Source organism: Sipha flava, unplaced genomic scaffold (genome assembly GCF_003268045.1).
Source record: "Sipha flava isolate LNK unplaced genomic scaffold, YSA_version1 3_pilon_pilon, whole genome shotgun sequence".
NCBI lineage: Eukaryota > Metazoa > Arthropoda > Insecta > Hemiptera > Aphididae > Sipha > Sipha flava.
Window position 1 is genome coordinate 707,689 of NW_020273108.1, and position 27,367 is coordinate 735,055.

The 27,367-nt window shown below is 29.5% G+C and overlaps 1 protein-coding gene and 1 pseudogene across 4 annotated transcripts in view; one reads left to right on the forward strand and one right to left on the reverse strand.

The window, feature by feature from the left end:
- The window catches only part of LOC112688762 (Down syndrome cell adhesion molecule-like protein Dscam2), a 366,044-nt gene that overhangs the window by 183,436 nt on the left and 155,241 nt on the right, over nucleotides 1-27,367 (reverse strand). For all 4 annotated transcript variants that reach the window (XM_025562113.1, XM_025562115.1, XM_025562116.1 and 1 more), the window contains 2 exons: nucleotides 6,952-7,134; nucleotides 923-1,072 (listed from right to left, as the gene is read on the reverse strand). In XM_025562113.1, the coding sequence (XP_025417898.1) occupies nucleotides 923-1,072; nucleotides 6,952-7,134 (333 nt within the window). The remainder of the gene's footprint in view (nucleotides 1-922; nucleotides 1,073-6,951; nucleotides 7,135-27,367) is intronic.
- On the forward strand, nucleotides 18,436-19,069 carry LOC112688763 (annotated as a pseudogene).

Here is a 27,367-nt window from a genome sequence, read left to right on the forward strand (position 1 = left end):
GATTGAATATAATTTCATATTGTATACAAAGTAACATGAATAGGACAATTTTCAGTCTACCGCAAGTACTACATTATAATATTACTTATGTATACATCATGCGTTAGGTAAAATATTACTTATAACTGAATGCTGTGTGGTCATTTTTGTCTAGATCGAACTACAAACACAATCCTCAACTCCAATATTAACCTTCTTCAAAACGATTGGGGCATAAATAAAGAGTGATATATACCATATATCCTAATCCATGGATAATACAGTATGATATTTTGGTGAGATGGAAGAACTCTCTTACCATCTCTGCTTAAATTACGTGTATGTTGTCGGCTAAAAAAAAAAGAGGATATTCTCGCTTGGAAACATTCTTCGGGGCACATTTCGGATAACCGGAACACCAGTATACCATTAAACAAGACAAATTGAATTACTCTTGGAAATGGGAGGGCTCTTTGGACGTAGGATATATACAGACAAACCTCTCGAGGGTAAAATGTCGCTTCGAGTGACTAATACTTGAAATAATTTACTTCAAGTCAACTGCTGTGAAAAGTTACACTGGCGAGATAATAATAATAATAAAACAATGATGGAGGGAGGGGGAAGAAAAACGAAACATAACAGAATGAGATGAAAAAATAACTCATCGTGTGCACGGTAAACGTTTCAACGATGAAACAGCACGGATGTATCTGAATTATTGCTTCGGTTGTTACACGGACGTTTGGATTGGAAAAATATTTCATTTTTAAAAACTGCACGTAGTAAAAGGTGTTTCGCGTTTAACGAGCCATTATTATTTTTTTAATTTTTGTCTTTCATAATTTCGTTTTCCGCGGACTTGGAGCACTGTGCTCGAGAGAAGTTTTCGTACGGTACACGGACAAAGTGGACGAAGAACGGTGACGATGAATTCACTTACCAAAATATATTCTGCCAAACGTGCTGCTTTCCTGAGTGAATCCCGTCAGTTTGTTTACTATACGGCACGTATAGCTGTGCCTCAAGTCATTTTCGTCCACGTTGGCTATGCGCAATTGTCCAGTTTTCGGTATCATGATGATCTTCGAATCTAAGAAAACATAAATACACACACATATATATATATAAAAATCTCGTGTCACAGTGTTTATGACCATACTCCTCCAAAACGGCTAAACCGATTTCAATGAAATTTTTTATATACATTTGATAGGTCTGCGAATAGGTTTTTATACATTTTTTATACTCCTACTCCTAAGTGCTATAGTTTAATAAATCGTAGATTAATTTAATAGCTAGTCAGCTAGTATATATATATATATATAAAATATTGCGAAAAGTATTATTCGAAACTCACCCAACAGACGACCGCGTTTGCTATACGAACAACTATATTCGTATTTACATTTTAAGACTAATTATCCGTGAAATTGTTGGCTAATTAGTAACATAATTTTACTGTGTGGCCATGTGATCGAGGTGTTACGCGCTAGTTACATAACCAATACAACGGCACGCAGATGTTTTAATGAAAAATAAAAATACAAATCTAATGAAAAAAATGTCCAAATCCGGGTTAATTAGTTTTTGAAATATCTAATAATGAAAAATAAATAAATAAAATGTTCTATCTAGATTAGAAAATAGTAAAAAAACATTTAAATTCATTCAAATAATGTATTATTCCTAACGCGTTAACTTTTCAACTAACGGATATGTTTTATATTTTTTAATAGTTTATATAATTTCTTAAAAAAAAAAAAAAAAAAAGTAAAACTCGAAATTAAATTTTGATATTGGACTAAAAATTGTTTTTGTCTAAATTATAAACCACATAATTATAGTGTACTGACTTTTGTATTATTTTTTTTATTAAATAATTTACCGTTTGAGTTCAAACTTCTTAACTTATTTAGTTGACATAAAAGGTTTAATTATAAATTGTACCTATTCAAATCAAATATTATACAAAGACAATTTCAACAGTATATATTTTCGTACACTATTATGTAAATTGATGGTCTATATAATATTTTACACGTAATGTTCAAAAGTTTCGAGGACTATAATTATTAGATACAAATTAAGGTACAAAATTAATTAGACGCTGCAAAAAAAAAAAAAAAAAAAACGTAAATTGCTAATTCTATTTAAACAATTTTGAACTATAAGAATAGTGAGAAGAAAAAAATCAAATTAACAAAAAGTGAACTTTTTTGAAAATAATTTACAATTCAAATGACCTTATTCATTTGTGTTGCCAAAACTTTTTTCGATATAATTATTACTGACTTACTATGCAACGGTGTTTAAATATTTTACACGTTGCACAACGTGACAAAGTAACGAATTTTGTTGAATTTAAAAACAAATGGTCACACAAAAAATATTTTCATTTATAATTCATGAGGGAGTGATTTGAAAATTGTGAAAAAACGTAAATTTATGAAATTATCAATTAAAATATATTAAAATGTTGGAAAAGTTATAACAAATGTCTTACTATTGTTTGACAAAAATAATATGATACAAGTATCTATATACTGTATAATATGTAATTATTATAATTTTTCAAATGTGTTCCGTAACGAGTTAGAATTCGTAATTTATGTTAATCGAGATAATTTGAAAAATGTGTCTACATATTTGTACTGCGATATCGTTAACTGCTATGAGTATATAATTTTTCTTCATATAAACTTTAATTTCCTCGCGTCCAAAGTTTTGTACATATGTTGATTTATCTTTTACTAGATATTTGAATAACATTACGTTTCTATATAATATAGTATACGATTGTACAAATTAGTTATTGAGCTTTAATTTATATCGTATCGATACTAAACCGTAAAATATAAGAAAATAAATAGTTGGTTCATGAATACTTAAAATATTTTTTAATTTTAAGTAATTTATATGTTCTTATTATAGTTAAAAAATTAACAGCGCTATGTTGTTTATATATTGCACAAAATTGATATGTCTATAAAAAGTAAACGTTTATATTAAAAATAAAATAAAATAGTGTTAAAACTTAATTCCTTCGATATTTTTAGGTGTTGAATATTTTTAAATACTATTCAATCTAATCATACTATGTCATATTTAAAATTGACCAATAATAATGATTTACTATATAATATAAATGTTTTATAAACTTGATTCTAAATATTTTAGGTTGATATTTTAATTGATGAGAAATTATATAATGACAAGAAAGGAAATAAAATAATAATTTACAATAACTAATATTTATAAAAAAGTGTATTTTATTTATTCATTGTAACGGAATTAAATATTTTCAACATTTTCTATAATAAATTCAATAAATTGATAATTCTATTTATAATACTATTAATATTTAAAACTGGATTGACGGACTAGTATATCTGTATACAAAAAAATTAAATTCACAATTTGTTTGACTTTTATGATTAAAAACAATTTATTTTACATTCGAATTAAAAAATGAAATGCATTTTTACGTGCTTTTCTAGAGGAATTAGCTAATCCATTATTTCTAAGATAAATCCGTATAATTTTATTTATAAATTATGTGTACACTTTGAACGTTGATACACTATTATTTCATCCGCACTTCAACACCAATTATTGTAAAAATAAATTAAATTAACTAATTCTCAGCGCATGTATATTATAATGTTTCAATAATAGTTTTTGAAATAAAGCCATTTTCATATAAAATACAGAATCAAAAAGGATATAAAAGGTTCCTTTTTAATTTTATATTAAATAAAGTATCCCATTAACTAGATTCGTTGTGTTTAACATTCAAAAGCTAACGGAAAAAAAGATAAAGTTATTAAGAGTATGAAAGCATAATAATATTTAGTATGATTCTCATAACTACGTTAATAACATCTTTACCATATCCATAACGATTTTATAAATAAGCCAATAAAAATGCATTAAGGTCGTTATCTTTTTCCAGATTAATACTATTTGTTTAAATAAGAATTCGTATATTATGTAATGTAAATGATGTTATATTTCATTTTAATTATTCAATTGATCTTAATTATTAGGTGTTCTGAATATATATATTAAAACAAAGTAAAAAATAATGTATCTTTAACTGATTGTTAACATTAGTCAAAATATAATTCTTGAAAATTCGAATTAAAATAATATATTTGGAAATTCTTAAAAATATTCATAACAAACCAGGATTAAATTTATATAAAAATTGACCAAGCTTAATCAAAATTATAATTTAAATAAATATCTAAAATACGTATCCGAGAAAAAAAAAGCATACAATGAAAAAAGTATCAAAAGTATGTGTTTTATCATTGAACAGCAAATGTAATATTATTATTTGGAAATACTTCCATTGCATACGAAATATACGTAATTCACGCTATATTTATATTTTAAATTTGATCGTGAACAATTGCTGTTTTACTCTTTGTATAAACTCGATAATAGTAATAAAATTATTGCATCAGAAGTCAAATTATAAGTGATATTTGGTGTAACATAAAATATTACAATAATATAATTTTACTTATTATTTTTAAAACATATTGAGCTTAATTGAAAGAATTTTGTTTGAGATGTAAAATTGACATGGTTAAATATATTATCAAATTTTATTGAAATGTACTAAGAATTAATAAAATAATATGTTATTATAGTTTATATAATTATTAGTTTAAATACGCAAACGAAGAAAATATGATTTCGATTTATATTTCTAAATACTTAATTTATGAAAATTAATATCCTGTAAAATACATTTTTCAAAATCAAAATATTTTTCCATATTGAAAAATTAAAAGGTAAATAAAATATTTACTTAGAAAACCATCATAGTCCAATGTCCAATATTTTTGACTTATAACAGTATAAATTTGATTTACAATATAAACATGTTTTTAGATTAATAAAAAAAAATAAATAATAAATATTAGAATATTCAAATAATCTTGGTTTTTTTCACAAAAATTTAAATTTGTATTATATACTCGAAGAAGTGAAAAGTTATGCTAAAATGTACTGATCAGTGAATTTTGAAAAATAAATATCAGCACTATTATTTTGTTCTGGATAATTATACTATGATTCTAAGAGTGGAGCTTATTTACAGATAAAGTGTTTTAGTTATGAGCCTGAAAATATTTTTTTCTTTTTTAATACAAACATTCGGTAAAATAAGTCTTATTTAACAGTAAAGAGGAAGAACATTTGTTTCAAAAGTCAATCTTATTATTTATTCATTATAATAATTCGATGATCAGTAGTTCCACAATAATTGAATCGCAGAAAGATACTTGTGACAGAAAGGAAAAATATTGACCGAAGAATTTTCCAACTTTCACTAAACCGAATATTTTAAACTGGATGATAAAATATAAAATATATAAATGGTATTTACTATCCGTACGGTGTATATTATATAAACTGCAAGTTGTTGAATAACATGATGCATAAAACAAAATCACATTCAGGTATGGTAAATTGTAGCACCGAAGGCTACCTCAGTATCAAATGTATATAATTATAGTCGCCGTGGGATTTTTAGTCCAGCGAAAAAGCGACGGAGCATTGCGAGTATGTTAAAAGAAAATAGTATATAATAACTATAGAGCCGTGTTAAATAAAAATAGAACAACGAAACCCTATCACTGTTTACGTACACTTTTGTGCCAAAATAAAGTAACTCACATCACTTGTACTGCATTACAATGAAATTCGTTTCAATGCAATTTATACCGCGTAGACAGTGACGGCAAAAACTGTGTCAACGCCTAAGTCATCGATGACTTCTACACAATATAGTTATCAAGATCCATACCCACCCGAAACCTCGGTGTTACTGTAATGTGTCTTGTTAGTACAATGAATACCAAAACGTCACTGTGGAACTCAAACGTTTTCAAAATTCTGGTAATTAGTTTGATAAATTAAACGATTGTGTACGAAGATTTTTTCGTATCGATATTACTTTTGATAATTAGAAATAATTTTCTTTATGTTTCCGTACATAAACATGAGTGAAATTAGATACGATTGTGAGTGAAGCAAAGGTATATGTCTGTGTTTTATTAATTTTTTTTTCTTTGTGTATCTGCGTAGACGATTTCGACTGAAATAATTTCTCCGACCATTATCGAATAAGAAATAAAATCTATGAAAGAGTTCTAGTTCATTTTTTTAGAAGTTAATTTTATCAACGGTTTTTTTGAATAATTAAGAAAAATAGAGTAAAGTTACAAAGATCCTATAACCGGGATCAAACCTTCATCAGATATTATTTTGCCATGGCCTTTTTTTTTTTTTGCATCAGTGTAAACAATCTCGACCAAAAAGGTTGCTTGGATAATCATAACCATAGGCTGCTAGTTGTATACACTTTTAAATGAGCTATTTCGAAAACATCCCAACAGTTTTCTTAATAGTTGCGAAAAACTAACGAAAAGTTATAAAAAAAAAAAAATTATAGAAAAATATATAGCATACCGGGTTAGGTTATTAAGGTTAGGGTACTCAAAAAATAGTGTTACTAGAATGATAATAATGATGTAGACTTGAAATTTTCACTAAAAGCTCGTATAACCATTTTCTATAGATGGTATGATATTAAAAAGATTATTTTTTTCCATATTTTCTAATTTTGGTTTGACTACAGCTTTTGAAATTTAAATATGAGATACTTCTCATTTATTTATATTTAATTTCTTCATAAAAAAAAAAATTGAGCTTTGTTTAAGGATTCAATTTTTTTAAGAGCAATCGTGCATTGGTTTAAAGTTTAAAAGACTAACATTGCATTATCATTCGTTCATATTTTATTTTTGACGGGCCTTTCAACCTTTAATAGTATATGCATTTCATATTTTTTCTTATTTCCCACTCACTTATCTATAATTTTGTGCATAATAATTTTGGACCGCAATCTTTTTTCACATTTACGTATATAACCATGGTATACAATCCTAAACTCACCGATTTCCCACGACGGAAAGATGTTGAATACTCCGTCTTGCACCCATGAAGTGATCGCCACCGATTCGGGCAGCGCGTCATTCTCGTTGTAACTAACCCCCGGTATGTGACAGTTGAATACGGCCACGTTACCGGGCATCGTCACCGTGTCCCTGACGATAGGTTCGAAGTTCCGTATCACTTCTGTAATAGAAAAAAAAAATCGTGTGTTTAATCCATTCGATTGCCGTAATTTTCGTTCGCTAGCGCCGGTCCAATTATGGAATTAAATATGTCGTAAGCATTCCCTACGTAGTGGTTCTCGGCGGGATCGATATCGCCCTTCAACGGCCGTCGAAGGAACGTTGCAGATGAAGAATATTTTTCTTCTCTGTAGAAGGGAGGGAAGGTCAGCTTTGGAAAAAAAATGACAATGATAATGTACAGCAATACAAAAAAGTGGAAACTAATTAATAAAAATTCTAGAGGAAAGGAGGGAGGGGGAATAATCGCAGAAGTGTAGCGTGTTAGGCAAAATATACGAATAAAACAGATTTACAACAACGCGTCGTATAATGGAACAATAAAAATGCAAGCTTGTAACATCCAACATTGACTCCAACTGGAATAGGTTCACATGAACGCGCGACGTAATGCGTGTTTACATACGATAACGTGTGTTGAAAATGGAAAACACTGCCCCGAGAAAAAAAATCGGAAGAGTTAATCTTTTATCAAAACATAGTTGACTAAAAACTAATAATGTCGATGCAAACAAGTCGTTCGCACGGCTCTTATCCGTTTTCATGAATCGAACACGAAAGACAAGTAATGCCATTCTTTCCAATTCCATTTTTGCAGTAGACGAGCATGCAAACAAAAAAATATTTATTTTTTTTAATGCGTATTGTTTTTTCAAGCCGTTCATTTTTGTTTAAATTCAGAAAACGTGCCAGGGTGTACGGTGTACATTTTACGGGCACTTAACATTTATGTTTCAATCGTGTGATTTTCGCTTTTATCGGACGTCGAGGATAACAATAAATGGATTCGTTATCCAACGCATTCCCGTCTATAGACGGTGGTATATTATATAAATACGTTTCGCTGCGCTGTCCGCAGTATATATAGATAGCGGTTATTGCGAACGGTATATTATTATTGTCTCTCGAACACGTACACGTATACTGTATTGTGCGTAGAGGTACATACATAACAATAATCGTACCCCGCCGACGTAGTTGTTTGATTTGTATTCTTTCTGGTTTTACGCGCCGGAGAAAACGATATTTTTATTAATACGAAACGTGACGATACTCCGGGGACATTGAAAAACGGTTATTTAACCCGTTTACCGCGGTACACACGTCTTAACAACGCGATACACGTGGATAAATGGTGATGCGACGAAGAGTGCGACAAAAGTTGGAATTTCCTAGAGCAAAATATTTCGCCACACTCGTTTATCACGTAAAATGTCTTCTAACAATCTCGTTTTTTGGCACCAAAGCACGTATAAGATGAAGTGTTCCAAGAAAACGGGATGTGCGAGCCATTATTTTTCAACGAAGTAATACTTGTGTACATATATATAATAATAAAAATAAAAATTCACTACGATGTTACACATATGTTTTAGTTATTTAACGTGGTAGGTACTTTTTAATAATGTAACCTTCCGATTTGTAGAGTATCTGAAAGTGCGACGACAAGAATACATAGAACACGATACCGTTTCAAACACTAGACACTCGAAATGAGAAGAAAACAAATAATTATAAACCTATTCTAGTAACGTTTCGAACATTTCATACGTGATTTTATCATAACAAGTATGTGAGAATACTAATACCGTGTACACAATAAAAGAAGATACACTTATAAAAAATGTATTTGAATATTAAGAACGATATATTATACATTTTAATTTAACTGAATGCATTTAACCAGTGGCGTTCTCAAGAATTTTCAATGGGGGGGGGCTCTGAAAATGTACTAGAATACAAAAGTGGAGGGCTCTGCCCCCACACACCCCATTATCATAATAATTAAAAATTTTGTACTGTTTTAAAAAACCAAATTATCACAAATTATCACCAAATTGTTAAATTGATAGCGCGGTGGTGTCATAGAACATGTTCTATGGTCGTGCTCCAATCCAACTTGATAACCGTGATACTGGTAACTAATGATGTATAAACCACTAAATTATAATCAATAAAATCAATAACCAATAATTATTAAACTATTGGAATAATTTTAAAAAAATACGGCCAATGGGGGGGTTTAAACCCCCATGAACCCCTCCCCTGTGAGTACGTCACTGCATATAACTGAAAGTTATATATTAGTCTTATTATTACATAATTGTTATACACAAATTGGTTTTTTGAGTAACCTCTTTTTATAATTAAGCAATGCATTTTTTCAAATTTTGATTTTTAGATAACATAATTATATAATAAAAGCTTATGTTCCTGAATAAATCGATTTTCTGTGCCTCTTTAGGGTGATCCTGTAGCAATATCAATGTCTGTTTTTCATAGTAGAATACAATTTTTTTTAAACAAATAACTACTTTGGAATTTTTGATATAACATAGTCAACAGTTAATACTTCTGGAATTACTCGAACTTCAAACTGCATTTGATAAGTATGAAATAACGAGAATATTGACATTTATAGCATAGAAAATGAGAAAACCGCATTTTTCGAAAAACAAAATTTGTTATTTCCATAAGACTTAAGAGATACGAAAACATCTTTATACTGGAAAATATAGTTTTATAGTGAATATACATTTTCAATAAATCGGAATTTGAATACAGTGTGTGCTATGAAATGATAATGAAAATTCAAGTTATTTAGTTTGCGTTTTCTCGTTAGCGACTTTCATCTAATATACGACATAGGATATATAAATATCGAACGTAGAACTGAATTCACGGCTGTGCACGTTTACTCGCTAAAGCTTCGCTTAACAATATTATGAGCGGGCATGATTTATGTGAATTACAGAGCTATCATTTTAACGTTAATCGATCGTTATTGGGTTTACTGGACCGGTAAGCTAGTTTATGATTTTTTAATATTATTATAAGTCATCAAGACACGAAGGTTTTGCATAATTATAATTATGGTTTTAATTAATTTTCATCGTATCACTGACACCTTAGATGTTTTTACTTCAATGTTTCAAGAAAAACTTGACATTTTTTGGGTTTTTGTAAAAAACGATAATGGGATATTTAGACCTTATGTTACGCTAGTCGTATTTATTATACTGAGTCAGACACTAGTGAACCAAGTCGACGATTCTGAGCTTAAGTTGTAAAAATATCCGCATAAACACGTATTAATATTATTATAAAATCACTTTATAATATGACAAACCACATTTGCGGATGAAAGTGTTTATAAATCTTCAATGGATATGAAATCAATAGACTAGTATTTCGAACCTATGGCTATAAATAAAAATGAAATCGGACGGGTCAAATCTTTTGAATTTATAACACTAAACCGAGAATCGTTTGTATCTGGTGTGCAGTTTTCAAGTCATAAAACACAAAACTACTCGTTTTATACATATACGTAAATATATATATATATATATATATACCGATTGCGGAAAATATTTAATATAATGTGTTTCCATTCTATTCTTGTGGGAAAAACTGTTTTAGAAAAATTGAAAAATTACACGGACCGTCCGCATCGGTTGGTGATCGATTGTCTATGTGCAGCTTCGAATTGAAAAAAACGGCCACACGATACTTTTGGATTGCTGGGCGTGTGTGTTTCCCGTACGTTTCGAAGTGCACAGGACGAGAAAAACGTTAATCTAACCAGCCGATAAATATAATGACGACGGCGTAGCGGGTACGTGTGCTTGTGACCGAATGTATTACATTAAAAAATACTTAACAAACGAGCCGTTATCGAACTGCTGCAACGCATGTTGTCGTAGGCGACGCGTAATAGGCGTGAGCAGACCTGTACTGCAGGAAGTGCCTACAATACGTTCGGGACCTATTTAAACAAAACGTGTTGCTACATTTAACAATATATAACGTATAAACAATTAAATAAACTTAAATTTAATATTTTTGTTTGATATTGTGATATATTAGTCCCGATGAACATGTTTGCAATGAATCCCGTATATTTTTCTCAGATAACTTAAATTTTTTTTTACGAACTGAACTTTTTTAGTCGATTGTATCTGTTATATTATCATGATAAGTTTATGCACGAAAATGTAGAACATTTTGTTTTATTTTTTTCATTACAAAATGTCATTGATTATTTTTTTACCAAATATTCTACAACAAATTACTTTAATTTAAGCAACATCAATTTATATATATTTCTCTTTAACTTAAATTTAAGAATCCTATTTACAACGTTTCGGGAGGTGTCAAGGCACATCCAGGGCCCCCGCCTATGGATAACGTTATTGTATTACGAGTTAACGCGTTGAATCGCAAAGCGCAACATCGTTGTTCTGAACACGAAAACCCCGTGCGTGTGACGACAAGCGAATATCAACGCGTGCGAATTCGCATGTCGTGCTGTGCATATCGAAATATAATTTTAATATTGTTCACCGTATCCGTATATGTACGATATTCCGTAATGTATATGTAATACGTGTGTAGGCATTTCCACGGTTTTTCGATGAAAAACGTTAATAAACAGTTATACATGAGCACACACTCCCAGGCGACAGCACACGAATAAGTTTCATAGCAAATTTTTATTACGGTGACTACTGCGCCGTTGTCGTGAGCTCTCGAAACGAAACCTTACAACGCCTCGTGTAAAACGTATACCGTACAATATTCCAAGGTATTTAGATTGAGGCAAGGGCACCATTATTATTTATTTATTTTATTTTTGCACAGCATTCGTTAAATATTTATCAAATTCAATTTTTATATTTAACTTTTTTTTTTTAAATTACGAAGCATTGTACTTGCAGTGAGTACAGCTGATTGGTTAGTTAATTGCTCATAAGTATTTATGGTTTCAATTAACTCATTCTACAGTTTGATACGGATCTAGCTAAATTATAATTAAAAATGCACATTACTAAAATTTTATTTAAGATTTAAATTAAACTATTTAAATAATAAAAAGTACCTGTACATCTACAGGAGGTACGCGTTAATTATTCGAATAAAGAAATATTTTATTTAAGATGTAATATTTAAAAATATATCTATTACTATTTTTATAGTTAGTTAAAATTACGTTCTTTTTTTTTTTTTATTATCATGTTGTTCATTTTGTTCTTAAAATTATGTAGAAACATTTATTAAAAATAAAAATTCATTTCTATATACAAAAAATATATTTTTAAATAGAAACGTAGTCTTTGCTGAGTACATTTTTGTATCTACTTTAATTAAACATCCGTGTATACGTACTATGATACACTTCACTAAGATGTTCAGGAAAACATTATGGATGGTCACGCAAGTCATTTATTATAACATCATCCCTTATATTACATTATAGCTACCAGCCTAACCTGCATCTAATCATCATCTACGTGAATATCAAGTTTTCTGGCCAACGCCTCCTGTTGGAACCAAGTGACTTTTTGTCATCCAAATAATATCAATTGTTTTGGACGTACATGACGTCATTTTCACTGTCGGTAAGAAAAATTATGCAAGTGTTTCCCTGGTGGTGATGATGCTCGTCTTCGATTTATAAGAGCACCATGGCACACACGCATGTTCACATTTCTACATACTATTATTACTTACATCGTTCAGTGTCGTGATTTTTACATTAATCCAGGATCGGAAATATTTTCGATTAATGAATACAAAAATGAAGAAAAAAAAATCCTGCACGAAACCTACGTCTAATATTGATTGAGTTAAACGTTGAAGTTTTGAAACTATATATAACTATTATACATTAATAAACACAATTACATGCACACGTTTTTATTATTCCATTTACGAACACGTAATTGACGAACGATGATCGTTCGTCAGAAATTCGATATGATAAACAAAGCATCTATAATATAGATAGATTATATAGATTCTATATAATAAAAATTCAGGGACGAATAATGCTAAGAAAGGGATAAGAACATTTTTATAAAATACGGGTGTGGCGAATACTGAGTGGATAATATGAGAATTGACTGTGAAGTTAGACGTTTTGGCGACTTTAATTTGTCTCAATTTTGATGAACTATGAACTCTGGAGTCGGTAAACTTCCTCGGGTCTACTTTAGTACTTCTAAACTTTATAGTTTGTCAACTCCTCAGAGTTTGTGATAATTTCATTGGTACATTCATTATAATAACCGATCTCCATTAGTCGATGTACTAATCAAATAAAAATTTAATTTGATTCTTATTATAATATTAAATAATAATAATAATATTAATATTAATAATATAATTATATTATATTAATAATAATAATATAATATATAATAATATAAAATATAATATTATAATATTCTTATAATATTGTGAGATAAGGTTGTCCATTGTCGCCTTATTTGTTCAATCTATTCATGGAAGAAGCCATCGAAGAAATTAAAGAGGTAACCAACGGCGTAAGAATAAACGGAGAAGAGGTACACAGTATACAATTTTCGGACGACATTGCACTGATGGCAGAAAGTGAAGACAACACGAATCTCATACTTAACACATTACCAAGGGTTATGGATAAATTGCATATGAAAATAAACACTACCAAAACAAAAACGATGACAGCCCGAAGAGATCAAATATATACCAACTCAGTTATAAAATTAAACGATACTATAATCCAAGAAGTCGAACAGTTCCCCTATCTGGGAAGTATAATAACATATAATAATACATCCACTATTGACATAAAAAAAAGAATAACTTTAGCCAAATAAACATTCATAAAGAAAAAAAGTCTACTAACTAGCAAACACCTTAATATCGAAACGAAAAAAAAATTCATTAAAACATTTATGTGGAGTGTGTTACTATATGGATGTGAAACTTAGACTATCAGGAAAAATGAAAAGGACCACTTAGAAGCAGTGGAAATGTGGATTTGGAGAAAAATGAACAAAACATCATAAGTTGAAAGGAAAACAAATGAACAAGTGTTAAAAGATTTAAGCGAAAAAAGGAATATAATAAAACATATATTAAAAAGAAAAATGAAATTCTATTTCGACACCTATTCAGACATAACACATTTATGAAAAATATCTTCGAAGGAAAAGATCTAGAGGACGCCCAAAAAAATAATATTTCCAAGGCCTCAAACATCTCATGGAGGTCACAACATATTCGAAATTGAAAAATATGGCAAATTACAGTGACTTACGGCTATCACGACAAGGCGAGGCCTATAAATGATGATGATGAATAATATTAACATAACACTTTTGAAAAGCCAAGCTTATAAGTGATAGTAAATAAAAATAATAATATTATCAATCAATTTCTGCTGTAAGATATATTACAGCCGAGATACAAATAAAATGAAAAATCATAAGTCAAACTGCACATACACTAAAATTTTACTCTTTTTCATTTTAGTACAATACATGTTACGCGAAATAGTATTCGAATTATGTACACAACAGTAGTGAATTAAATACAGAACATAACGGGTTGTCGTATGTATTCCAGCGTATAATTCATAAACGATAATACTATAACTTATAGCATAATCTTAAGGCTATTATGGTAAAAGAAAAATATTAATATTCTAAATGTCTTACAAATTTCCAAACGCAATTAAAAATGTCGATGATTTCGAAAGTATTGGTCCTAGGATTGACTATGTTACATCAGTAATTCTAGAAATATAAACGCGTATATAAACGGTGTTCCAAGTTGAAAAGCAAAAGATGATATTATTGTTGTAGGAGGGATACTCCCTAAGAGGAACAAACACTTTATAAATCGTGAAACATAGTCATGTAGTATGCAAATCCGTTGTCCATAAATCGGATATTTGAAAAAATGCCAAAAAAAAAAAAAACCTTAGACCTTAAAAAAGGGGTGAGTGTGCTTGAAAAATTGTCCTTTACATGACGTTGTTAAAATATTTATTAATAGAATACTTATAGGCCCACCGGTGGATACACCGTGCGGCGGCCTACAGCAAAGTACACGCATAAATACCTCTCGACGATCATATCATTATTGTTATTGTTATTCGTAACATTATCATTTTTATTGCCGTCATAACGACCGTTGACAGGGCACGGTGTGGGATTTTTGCAAAGCCGTGAAGTTAAACATGTCTGCAGAACCGGGATCGCGTGACGAGAGCCAGTCAATGCGGTCAGCAACAAATTTGTAACAATAATATTGTCGGAATCGTACCGTTAGCGCCGCGTAATTGACAATGCGTTATTCATAACCCACTCATTCGACTGACAGACGCACGTCGTTTAATCACCACAGAGATGTATGGACCCCTACAAACCGAAATATTAGCCGAAAAAATTACTTTCGTTTACCCATGTAGGGAATGCGTAGATATACCTTTGGGCTAAGATTATCTGACTGCCATCGGTGTCTTTTATTTATTTGTTTATTTAGTTATTCATTTTAATAAACGCCCAGAAAGGCTCAAGTACAGTAAGGTAAAGCCACTTAACTAACATTAAAATAATACTACGATATTGATAATATCAGAATAATAAGATTTAAACAAAACAGTTATGGCACATAATTGTTTTTGGTGTTTTCCAGTTGGTAAATGTTGGATGACTGTAAAACGTTTTTCGCCATTCACTTTACGTTACATTTTAAACAAAACTAAGCCATTTGTAAAATACATACCTTTTTTTCGGCAACAAATTTATTTAGTCTATATTATATGTAGTTGTACTGATTTCCGGAATTTAAAATATAAACAAATTAAATCGAATGAAAATTACACGCACTTGGATCACGACAAACACGACTAATGTATGATTCGGGAAAACCTACTCAATAACAGATTACTTCTTATCACGTTAAGTCTCAGATAAGATAAAAAAACGACTTTGTCAAGTTATAAATATAAATATTTAAATATAACTATAAATACGTTATTTTAATTAATATAAACAAAATATCACATATTATGCATTTGAAAACTATCATATATATATGCAATAAAAATTGTAAAATACAGAAATATACAAAAATATATAAAATAAAACTTTGTATTTTGGATCTATTGACTATAATTCAAACTTCTAGCTTAGTTTACCTAACTATTGTTTGCGCTTTTTAAAAAAAAAAACTTGCAAATGCATATAAATCCGGACTCTAGTTGTGAGCAAACTTAGTTAAGTAAATTAAATTAAATACAATGAAGAAAACATATGTACTTAACAACCAACTATATAAAATATAATACAAATTAAATTAAAAATTATTTAAAATGACAGAAAAAAATGTGTTTGATGGATATAAATGTATGCCATGGATAAATCTCTAATATTAAACTATAAAAATTAATCAATTATTGACAACATTTAATGTATTATGATATTCGTCAGTAATATAAGAAGCATTTATATCCTATATGATGGCGTCGCAAGTGCCTACAACATTAGTAGGCTTGCTTGTTCGCCTGAATAAATAAATTATAATAAAAAAATAAAATAAATAAATAAGTATGGTATGAGTTGCCTGGTTGTCACAACAAATATATTAATGATAAAATGGTAATAAAAATAAATATATAACTACAATGATTTAAATGTATAAAAAACAATATTACGAACGATAAAAGAGTATAGTAATATAAATGTGGTCCACGCGACACACAACAATACAAAATATGTTGGTCCAAACAACTTAAAATAATACAATAAAGTTAATAATTCTCTTACGACGGCACATCGCAGTGTTAAATACTAATAAATGAATAATGAATGCCTATGATAGCAAGGCCCGTTGGCCTTTGCAAAATAATGAAACAAATATGGTCGACCAATACTCACACCATTTAACTGTGTTGAATGGCGGATTTTATCCCACGCGACCGCACCGAGGAATGTGGTTATGCGATAAATTTTCTACAAAATATAAGAAAATGTCCAGCCCTCGGGTGCGTGCGACCACCCAAATACAGTCACAAACGACAAAACAACATGAGTCCGCAGCCCTGGACAGGAACTCAATGAATGAAAACCACGTTATTCACAATGTGATGAATCTAAAAACAAGGTAACACAATTACGCTAGACCATATAAAATGTCTCGAGCGATATTTTACCGGACGGTCGACTCGCAAAACGAAGATGACAACTCTCGACAACGGGGTTTGAACAAAATGGCTGCAGACGTGCAGATACTCAAACAGATTGATGTGCGCACCACAAAATCACACGGACGCGAGCGAGATGGTGCCGACGACATTCACCACGAAGGCTATGGCCGTCGGACATCGAAATTAAGATAAAATGCCTCAGTGCCACCACACTAAAACTAAAACAGTGGAACTTTACGAAACTTAATAGCACTAGGAGCATGATCTGAAAAAATACACGAAACATAACCGATCGTTTTGAAAACGTTAAATAACTATTACATTTTCATGCGACCGATTACAACGAAATCACACAACTGGCCGACATCTCATAAACGTATACCGCCACTGCCGGTCGTTACTGCAGTATCGTCATGCACTGTTACGTCGCACGAAAATGATAACACGACGAACTACAAATACAAACTGATACATTTCAACACTATAATGATACATTTTCTCCATTTGTATCAATACTGCTCTTGTTCAATAACTTTACTGTTCTAATCGTTTAGGTACCACAATGACTCTGTGAACCTTGATATTCAACCTAAGGAAAATCATATGCGAGTAGATAACAATGAATAATACATTTTAGTCTCATAAAAATAGTGGTTAAAATACCATTTGATTTTTGATTTTTGGGCGTCAATATATTTGCTGTGCTTACAAAATAAGTTAATTTGCTATTTTATTAACAAGGCACGATTTATAACTACGAATAAATGTTTAATATATTTTTACTATGATGTATGTACAATATATGTAACGTCAAGAATATCTCAACATTACTGTCATCTATGAGACAATAGAGGGATTATCCGGGATATTTTGAGTGCCTTGCTTTGTTAGAGTCTAAAGTTGTAGTTTATATATTATATATATGTTACGGTGAATGATGTAAACGTGGTAAAAGACGTCATTCCCCGGTAAATGACATCATTTACCTAAAAATTGGTAAACGTTGTAAATGCAGACATTCTCCGGTTATTGTCGTCAATCACCAGTTTAATTGGAGAAAGATGTTTAATACTTTTATGTCGGTGTGAACGATCGGCTTCATTAGTTAAAAATATCATGATGGAAGTAGATAGATAAACGGAAAACCCAACTAGAAATAACGTCGATAACCCGAGTAATAATATGAGACAATCTTTTAGTTTAGTTAGTATCCGACGGGTTTATTATAGCAAGTTGTATTTGCTACGAATGTGTGTTTTATAATATTATTTGTAAAAATTTGTGTCACCAGTGAACAAAATATAATAAAAGTTAGATTCAGTTCTAGTATTTAAGTATGCAGAATAAATTTAAAGCCTAAAAAAATGTTCAAAGCTTGATGTCGCGACATATCGGTACAACTGTTCGTGTCCCAATACCAGATGTTGATAGAGCACGAGGTTCTCCGCGTAATTTACTTGCTGTTATTATTTCATACGAAGATGACATGTATAAATTATGTAAGTCAATTTTAATTTGATAATGTTTATTTAATTTAAATAAAATAAATACCCGAATGTTTGAACCAGGTACAGAATATGGGTTGTTGAAACACAAATATACACGAGCACAAATTTCTCCATGTAAAGAAAAATTTCTAGAGCTAGATGAAGCCATCAAAAAAATTAAAGACAGGGAAATAACATTAAGAGAAGCAGCAGGACATGAAATAGTTGGTCATCAAGGATTTAATCGATGAAAAAACTGAAAAACTGGTTGTGGTACTAAAAAAATGTGCTTGCAATGCAGTGGAAATGTTGTGCAGTTCAAAATGTCATAGTAACCAAAATTGTACAAATAAATAATTTGTAATATGCACGTATTTTATTATTTTTTTATTTTAACAATAAATCATTATTATAAATAATACATACCTATAGTAAAAAAACCAGTGTATTATTTGAAATTTATCATCATTTACCACTAGTTTTGGTAAATGGGATCAATGACCGGTGAAAGATGTACATTTGAATTTAAAATCTGGGTTTTTACATAATTTACCTACATAATTGAATCATTTTGGTAAAAGATGTCATTCACCAGAGAATGACGACATTCACCAATATTCATCTTTTACCGTAACATATATATATATATATTTTTGTAAAAACTATTTTAGGGCTAACTGAATATTTATTTTTTATTGGATCACAAAAAAAACTTTTCATTACATTTGAATGATATGGATGGTATAATCATTAAACATTTTATAAAAAACAATTTGTAAAAGTAAGTTGTCTATATAGTGGTAGAACAAAAAACTTACACCAAGTGTTAACGTAAATACGAACGAGTGATAATCAATAATATGATATAGAAAGAACTTAGTTTTCACTAAATAATACATTATATTTGTAAGACTTTGTAAGTTGATGTAATAATAATTATAATACTTTTATTTACACTACCGTACGAATATTTGATTTGTAAGGTGCCATTAATATACAATTAAAATTTCATCTACATATATTTTCAAATAGAAATGATTCAATTAATACACATCACATAGCTAATAGCATTAATATACCTACCCTTAATTTTAAATTGTTGATATTGGCTAATCGATTAGTACGTGTTATTCCAATAATATTATTTTTATTTCGTTATGTCAGGAAATGAGTAATCAGCAGCGATACGTACGTGCCGTAGCGCGTAATAAATTTTGAGAACAGTAATTAGTTTATTTAAACAGAGAAAAATAAAAATGATTTTAAAACTTATAAAAAACTTATTTTATAACTTAATGTTTTTTCACAGAGGATTGAAAAAAATTTTAAGAGGGTGATCAAGCTACTCTGTTAATAACTGTAAATAGTCTTCACCTACAGTACACTAATTTTTGTATTAGTTTCTGTTTTCACGTGCAGTCGATGAGTCAAGACAATATTTGTATGCGAATTTCATTGAACTTCTAACGAAAAAAACATTTTTGCATTCTCGTCTATCCATATCTCGTTTGTGTTATTTTCAAATAAATAACCGGAATGAAAATTTTTATACCAGAAGTAAGAAGTTGTTGTATCGCTCGACAGATTATTATTCGCGTTTACGTTAACACATCGTAATGTATGGAAACAGAGATAACAAAAGTCCACCATAAATTATAAAAAATAAAACCGCCCTCTCCCCAGAAAAAAAGAGAAAGCAATTGCCAGATTACACAAACACGCGTAAGAAATTGAACATTCGTTGATGCGAAAACGTTGACCCCTCTATTGCGTATGCGTATGTGGGAAACGTCGTGCCTGCTGTCAGGTTTTGCTCGCCAAACCATAAATGCATGTAGCACCGGGGAAAGGATAAAAAATGTAAAAGAACGAAAATCGTTCGACAGGATGTGTCCACATATTTTATGAGATAGAGAACATTGTCCCACAGAACAGACGAGTGATCGCGCATGCCATGCAAATTTCTCAAATTACGGTTAAGTCTTTCTTGTATTCTGTCGGATGATGTTCATGTTGAAATCAACGATCTTGAGTCTAAATTAATACCGATTATAAAATGTCAAACCTAACCCTCACCTACGATATTGTTTTATGTTATTCGTTATAAATACATTTTCGGCTTAATAATTGTATTTCATACTTACTTAATGAGTAAAATTAATTTATTAACTTGTTTGGTCTTGCATATTCATACTATAAAATGTGTAATTTGTTTTACGCACTGACGTTTAAATTCGAAAAACAAGTATTGTAAAATATACCTTATATAATGACCAGGGCATAACTTATAGCTCTAAAAAAAGTAGTTACCTATAAGATCTATATATGCTCTTAAAAATATTCATAAAAGCGTTTAAATATATAGTAAAAATACAAAAATAAGCAAGTATAAACAATTTTCATTTATTAAAAAAAATATATGTATAAAAAACAATTTTCACGTATCATGTATAAAAAAAAATTATACTTTTATTATTAAAATTCTAATCACGTCGCTGTATGATACGCAGAAATTTATAAATTAAACCAAAATAAGAAGAATTAGTTAATTAGTTAATTAACATGAATTAATTACAAATATAAAAATTAATACTACTATAATAACTTGTTATTGTTAAGAAAAAAAAGTTTTAAACGCTACAAACTGAAAAAGACTTAAAAAAGCAAAATAGCAAATAACAATTTTCTGAATATGCAAGAATAAGTCTGCATAATAGCACTTATACTTTGAAGTAAGCAAAAATATGCAACAAAAAATTTCATATTTAACTTCTTAGTTATTTAAAACAAATTTATAGCTGACATAGATATTTCTAGGATCTCTCAAAAAAAAAAAATGTAAATGCTATAAGTTATGAGCCCTGATATGACTATATCTCGTCCCGTTGTATTTGGTGTACTACGAAATTAAAACAATGAACTTTTTACAATCAACGAAAATATAACGGACGCAGAAGATACAGTTGGTGGATGATCAATAGATAATGATGGATTTGGTTTCGATTGTTCCGAAAAATAAAATATTAATGATTAGTCTCCACTTGCCTCTGATACAAACAATTCAAAGAGATCATAAATGTACAAACAATATAATTATGTATGAACATAATACTCACTTCTCTGTTTTCAACACATGAGGCTCGTAAGACTACTGTAAGTCGTATACCCTATGAAGGCGTTTTGTACGGTTATGTGATAGGTGCGACAGCATACAACACATGCACGTTACGTTATAATACTTGGCGTTCCGGGGAATGCGATTAACAATCTCAAGACCAGGATTTTTGGGTATTATAATGCTGGATGCCGTAAGCATTTAAAATGATTAATTCATATTACACTTGCATTTATAATTAATTATTGTATACGTGTTGTGGTTAATTATAAAATCTATCGAGAAAATCAGGTATACTAAAACGTTGCAAAGTTAGTCTTAAAGTTAATAAAAAAAAATAAAAATAAAAACGGGCCCGTTAAACTATTATTAAAGGACGTGCGTATATGGTCAGCGGTTACCGTTCTGAGAACTCACGTTAAAGTATGACGGATGCAATAAAGAAAATGCGAAACTGCAAAAACAATCGAAAATAATTTACCAAAGCAACCTGCACGTGACGTGTAGATAATAATTGCTTTGGTATATCGTGTAGGTAACTTTTTAATGTTTCTTCGTCAACAACCACCAGATTGGCTGAATGAACATTAATAGGTTTTTATTATATAAAGTATATTATAATAATTATTTTTCCGAATTATTTTGATTATTTTCTGACCATCAGAAAGTTCTGTTGCTTGTGAAAAACCTCACTAGACTGCGCGATAATCGTTCTTCTTAATAATTATTATTAATGTTGATTTTTATCTTTTTAATATTATTTGTTTGTCATTCTTATTGTTTGTTTTTAATTTTTATATCTAATTTTTATATTATTACACACATTAAATCAAAAGTTTTCCGTTTTTTCCAATAAATAAATAATAACAATTATAGTTAATTCGATACTGTTATGACTTAATATTAAAAATCGAAAAATAATATTCGATCGAATATTGTGAACAAGAATATATTGAATATAAAAACTAATTAGCTTATTCCATCAACAAAATTAAATGTTATTCTTAAATAGAATTTCAATAAATCAGAATTCATATTTGATTTCGTTTATTCAAATATATTTTGTAAGCACACACGTTTGTATTTGTATGATTATGTATTTACTATACAATAATATGTATGAATACTAATGTACGGCAGAAAATGATAAAAAATAAAAAGGAATATGAAATCCATTAACACGGTACATTTATTTTATGTTTTAATAAGTATTGTACGAAGACCGTGGGAAAAAATGCACACATACATTTTTATTGATATTACGGATTATCGACATAAAAATATTGATACTATATTTAAATTGTACATTTCGTTCTGTTTACACGAACATAACGATTTTCAGTGGTTTTATTTTTTTTCTAAGTTAAATTGAGTACCTTGAGAATGGTTGAGTCCAGTAGTTTCCGTTTTAAATATAAAAATAAAAAACTTCATAAAAACACGGTTAACTCGTTCCATACAGGAAATCGAAATTAAGTTCACAACGAATTTTATAATTTCGACAATTATTCAAGTATTGTCATTTAAACTGAAGATAAGAACTAGAGAGGTTCCGGGTATCCAGTAATGGCCAAGTATTCAATGTCATAATTAAGACTCGGACCTTACATGGTGTAGTAAGTTTAATATTGAATTTTTACTCAGCCCTCACTCGGTACACCGTATAACATCGACATTTTTACCTGTCCAATTCCCGGTACCTGCCCTATTAATACATTTTCATTCGACCCCTACTCAGCATAGAAATATGCATACCTATAAATCTAATACGTAAAATCTCAAATTATAAATTACATATAATTTATTTTGTTAAATTTAGGATTAACCAATCGATTTACATTAGCTGATTGTTATTGTGAATAAATGGTGTTTTTTTTTTTCTACGAAATATCTCGTTCTTATTAATACATTATATCATAACTATCTGAATTCATAACACAATATTCCCCATTGGCCATCAATCAACAGTCTCAGCGTGCGACGCATTTGTTATCACTTTGGCTGTTAGTGGTTCTTATTTCGTTTGTTGCCTGTTTATAATTTGAAATTTATCAACAACATTACATTTTTTGTATCAATACTATGAAATATGAAATCAGTCGACGACGATGACGAAGTGCAAAGTAATTCTTTTCATTTTGTATTTAATTAATATAAATTAGAGATGATTTTGGCACCTGGCAATTATTCAATAGCCGAGTACATGATGTTATAATTAAGATTCGGCCATTATCCGGTACCCGGCGTAACACTGGACTTTTACTCAGCTTTTACCCTTTACTCGGAGTAATATTGAAATTCTTACTCGGCCAATACTTGGTACCCGGTTTATAATCAATTTTCTACCATGAACATATCTAATTAAAATGCCCTGAATTTAAAATGCTAGAAATTAAATTGAACGCAATATTTTTTTTGTCACGTTTCCGAATAAAAATACAGTTCTCGTTCATTAAGAATAAAAAAAAAAAAAATCATAAAAAATAGAGTGATCGAAGTACAGTAGAGCGATTGTTTAATACCAGTTTTTGAATGTTTCACTGACATGGTTTTGAAAAAGGAACACCAATAAGTTAAACAGACATACAAGTATATTTTTAAAGGTTTTTACCGTTACAAAAGCGTAAAAAAAAAAAAAGGTCAGGCGTTATATACCCCAGATCGAATTATTGTAATGCATTTTGTAATATATGCGTTACTAATACGTCTTTCATGTTGGATATTATTATAATAGCAATATGCATTCATTTACCATTAGCACAGGCATGTAGTCGTTAACAACCGGGATACTTTTCCGATTTCATGTTATAAATAAATGGGGGTTCAGTAACAACCTGTATACCTTGTATAGATTATAAATATACATTAAGACCCTATTGAACAAAGTTATATAATATCATTATATAAAATGGTCAAAGCAATTAAATGTTCGAACGCGATAGCAGCTAGGTCTAATTTGTTTCGTCGCTATTTTATTTTTTTTTTTTTTCGTAAAACGTCGATAAAAAATTTTGGTTTTCCACAAAATTTTGAAATTTTGTTACAATGTTTCTCATATATTTTTCTTACTCGTGCGGAAAAATTCTCAAAAATCTAAAAATTAGTAATCGTAGGAAATTTTAATATTCATTTAATATTATATGGCTTTTCTCAATAGGTGATATAAAAAAATATTAAACGATTTTGGATTTTATTGCGAAAACACACAATTTCATCAAAATATAATTTTCAAACACATACGAGTATAACATTTTTTTGGGCTGTTCCGGTAAACTTTTTTGGTTTGCTGGAAAGAGAAACTTCTCATGTATCATATATACAATTTTCAAGTCTTAAATATACATATTGAAATGTTTATCAACTTTTAACTACCAAGAATAATCAAATTTCGTGATTTTTATCAACAATTCAAATTCAAACATATATTTTTAAAATATAATGGCAGATTTTTGAGATTTTTAGCACCAGAATTTTATTATTTTATAGCCGACCAAATATCCTTTTTTATTGACGTTTTACAATAAAAAAAAGGATATATTAGGCAAAACGATCGCAGCGAAATGACCGAGTTAACTGTTTAGTCGCATACAGGTACGAAGTGAGCCACTATTTTTTTCGGCACTGTTAACACACACTCACACAATAAATAAACGGAAGAACATGCACAATATTTCATTATCTCGATTTTTATGCAAATTCCCAAAGGACTGACCGAAGTCGTTTGTTATACACGATATACATCCACCAGACTGTTATCGTTCACAAACCTCATTAAGTTAGGTTAGAATAACTGTTACCAAAATATGTTTTTAAATATATTGTTATTGCACTCGTTTATCACCGCGTGTTGTTCACATTTCATGATGTGCACTGATAATTGATAATTTTGTACGCAAACCATCACGTTACGCCACGCTGTCATTTACAACGGTAACATGTAGATAATAATATCATCTCAGCGCTTCCAACATAATAACGCACGACCGACGCTGCTATGGCTCTGTGGTTGAATGACGAAATTTGATCTATTGATCAAACTATAATCCTCCTCCTTCATCCGCAAAAACGTCGTTTTATAAAGGAGAAGAACACTGACCCGGAAATTAAATGAAAGGATTTTATCCCAAATTATTTTTATTTCCGATAAAAACAGCAGTGGAATATTTACAAATGTTGCATAAAAACTGTTTCTTAAAGCATTTTTAAACTTTATTGCCTTCGATATTATTCCCGAACAGGTAAATTCTCAAATGTTCTATACAATTAATACTTAACATTTAAATAGGCTCATCATTTTTATTCTATAACACCCATGTGATTTACTTGAGATTTTCTTTCAAATACATTATTTTATTATCATATTGCATAAAACAACGTACATGTTTTAAAGTAATCACTGATCCAATGATAAACGCGTCATACTTTCATTGCACATTGGAATTTTAAAATAAATAGACACATACATTTTAAATTATATAAATGTTGTTTAACCATTATTGTTCTCCTATGCTAAAGACAACTATAAGTAATGTATACCATACAGAGCCAATTCGTGGGCGTATATATTATCAATGAATAGTAAAATTACTTAAAAGAAAAACGGCATTGATTAGATACAAATGTGTGTCGATCGATTTTTATTAAATCTATCATTATTCAGCAATGTTTAAACAGTATTAATATTCGTGCGAAACACATTTATAAAAACACAAAGCGATTCGAGATTTTTTCTAATAACCAGAAATATTTTTATTTAATTTTAGGATGGAATTATTTTTCTTTGGTTAAAGTACACAACGGGACCAAAACGGAAGATAGTAAAATAAATATACATACATTTAGAAATATGGGAAACTATATTAGTTATTGAAACTATAGTAATAATTATTGAAATTTTCGATATACTTAAAATAACTAACGTATAGTATATTACTACATATAGTAGTAAGCCTTTGCAATTCACCGCATTGATCGTGATTACGTTTTGAGGTCAATAGTATATCAATGTGTTCACTAAATGCCAGTGATTGAAGTTCACTCTGATACCATAAAGAACTTTGAAATCGCTATAGTTTGTTATAGTTTGTTATACATAGTTACACATAGCATATTATAACCGTTCTATTCAAAATAATTTACAAACGATTTAACTGATATTTCCAACAAGAATTTCAGTAATTTTCCAAAGAAATATAAAAAATGAACACACATCTATTGCGTATTTCACAATAAACTTTTCTATATAGCGTACTTGATAAAACACAGCTAGTAAAATCTTCCGATCCCTTATTTTGCAATAACGTCATCGATAATACATGTATTTTATTAAAACGATTCCATTGAGTGATTCAACAGGCAATTTTCTAATGAAAATATTTCCATTGCTACAATTTTTTTTTTTTTTTTTTTAAAGTTTATTAGAAAAGGGAACATTAATATCAGAATTTTACACATAATATTTCCTATAAACTTATATTTGTTTTAATGACGAAACCAATAATTTGGTATTTGATCAAAATATATTAAAATGTACATATCAACTTGTACTATAACTTGTAATTACTTGTATAATTATATAACTTATATAAAT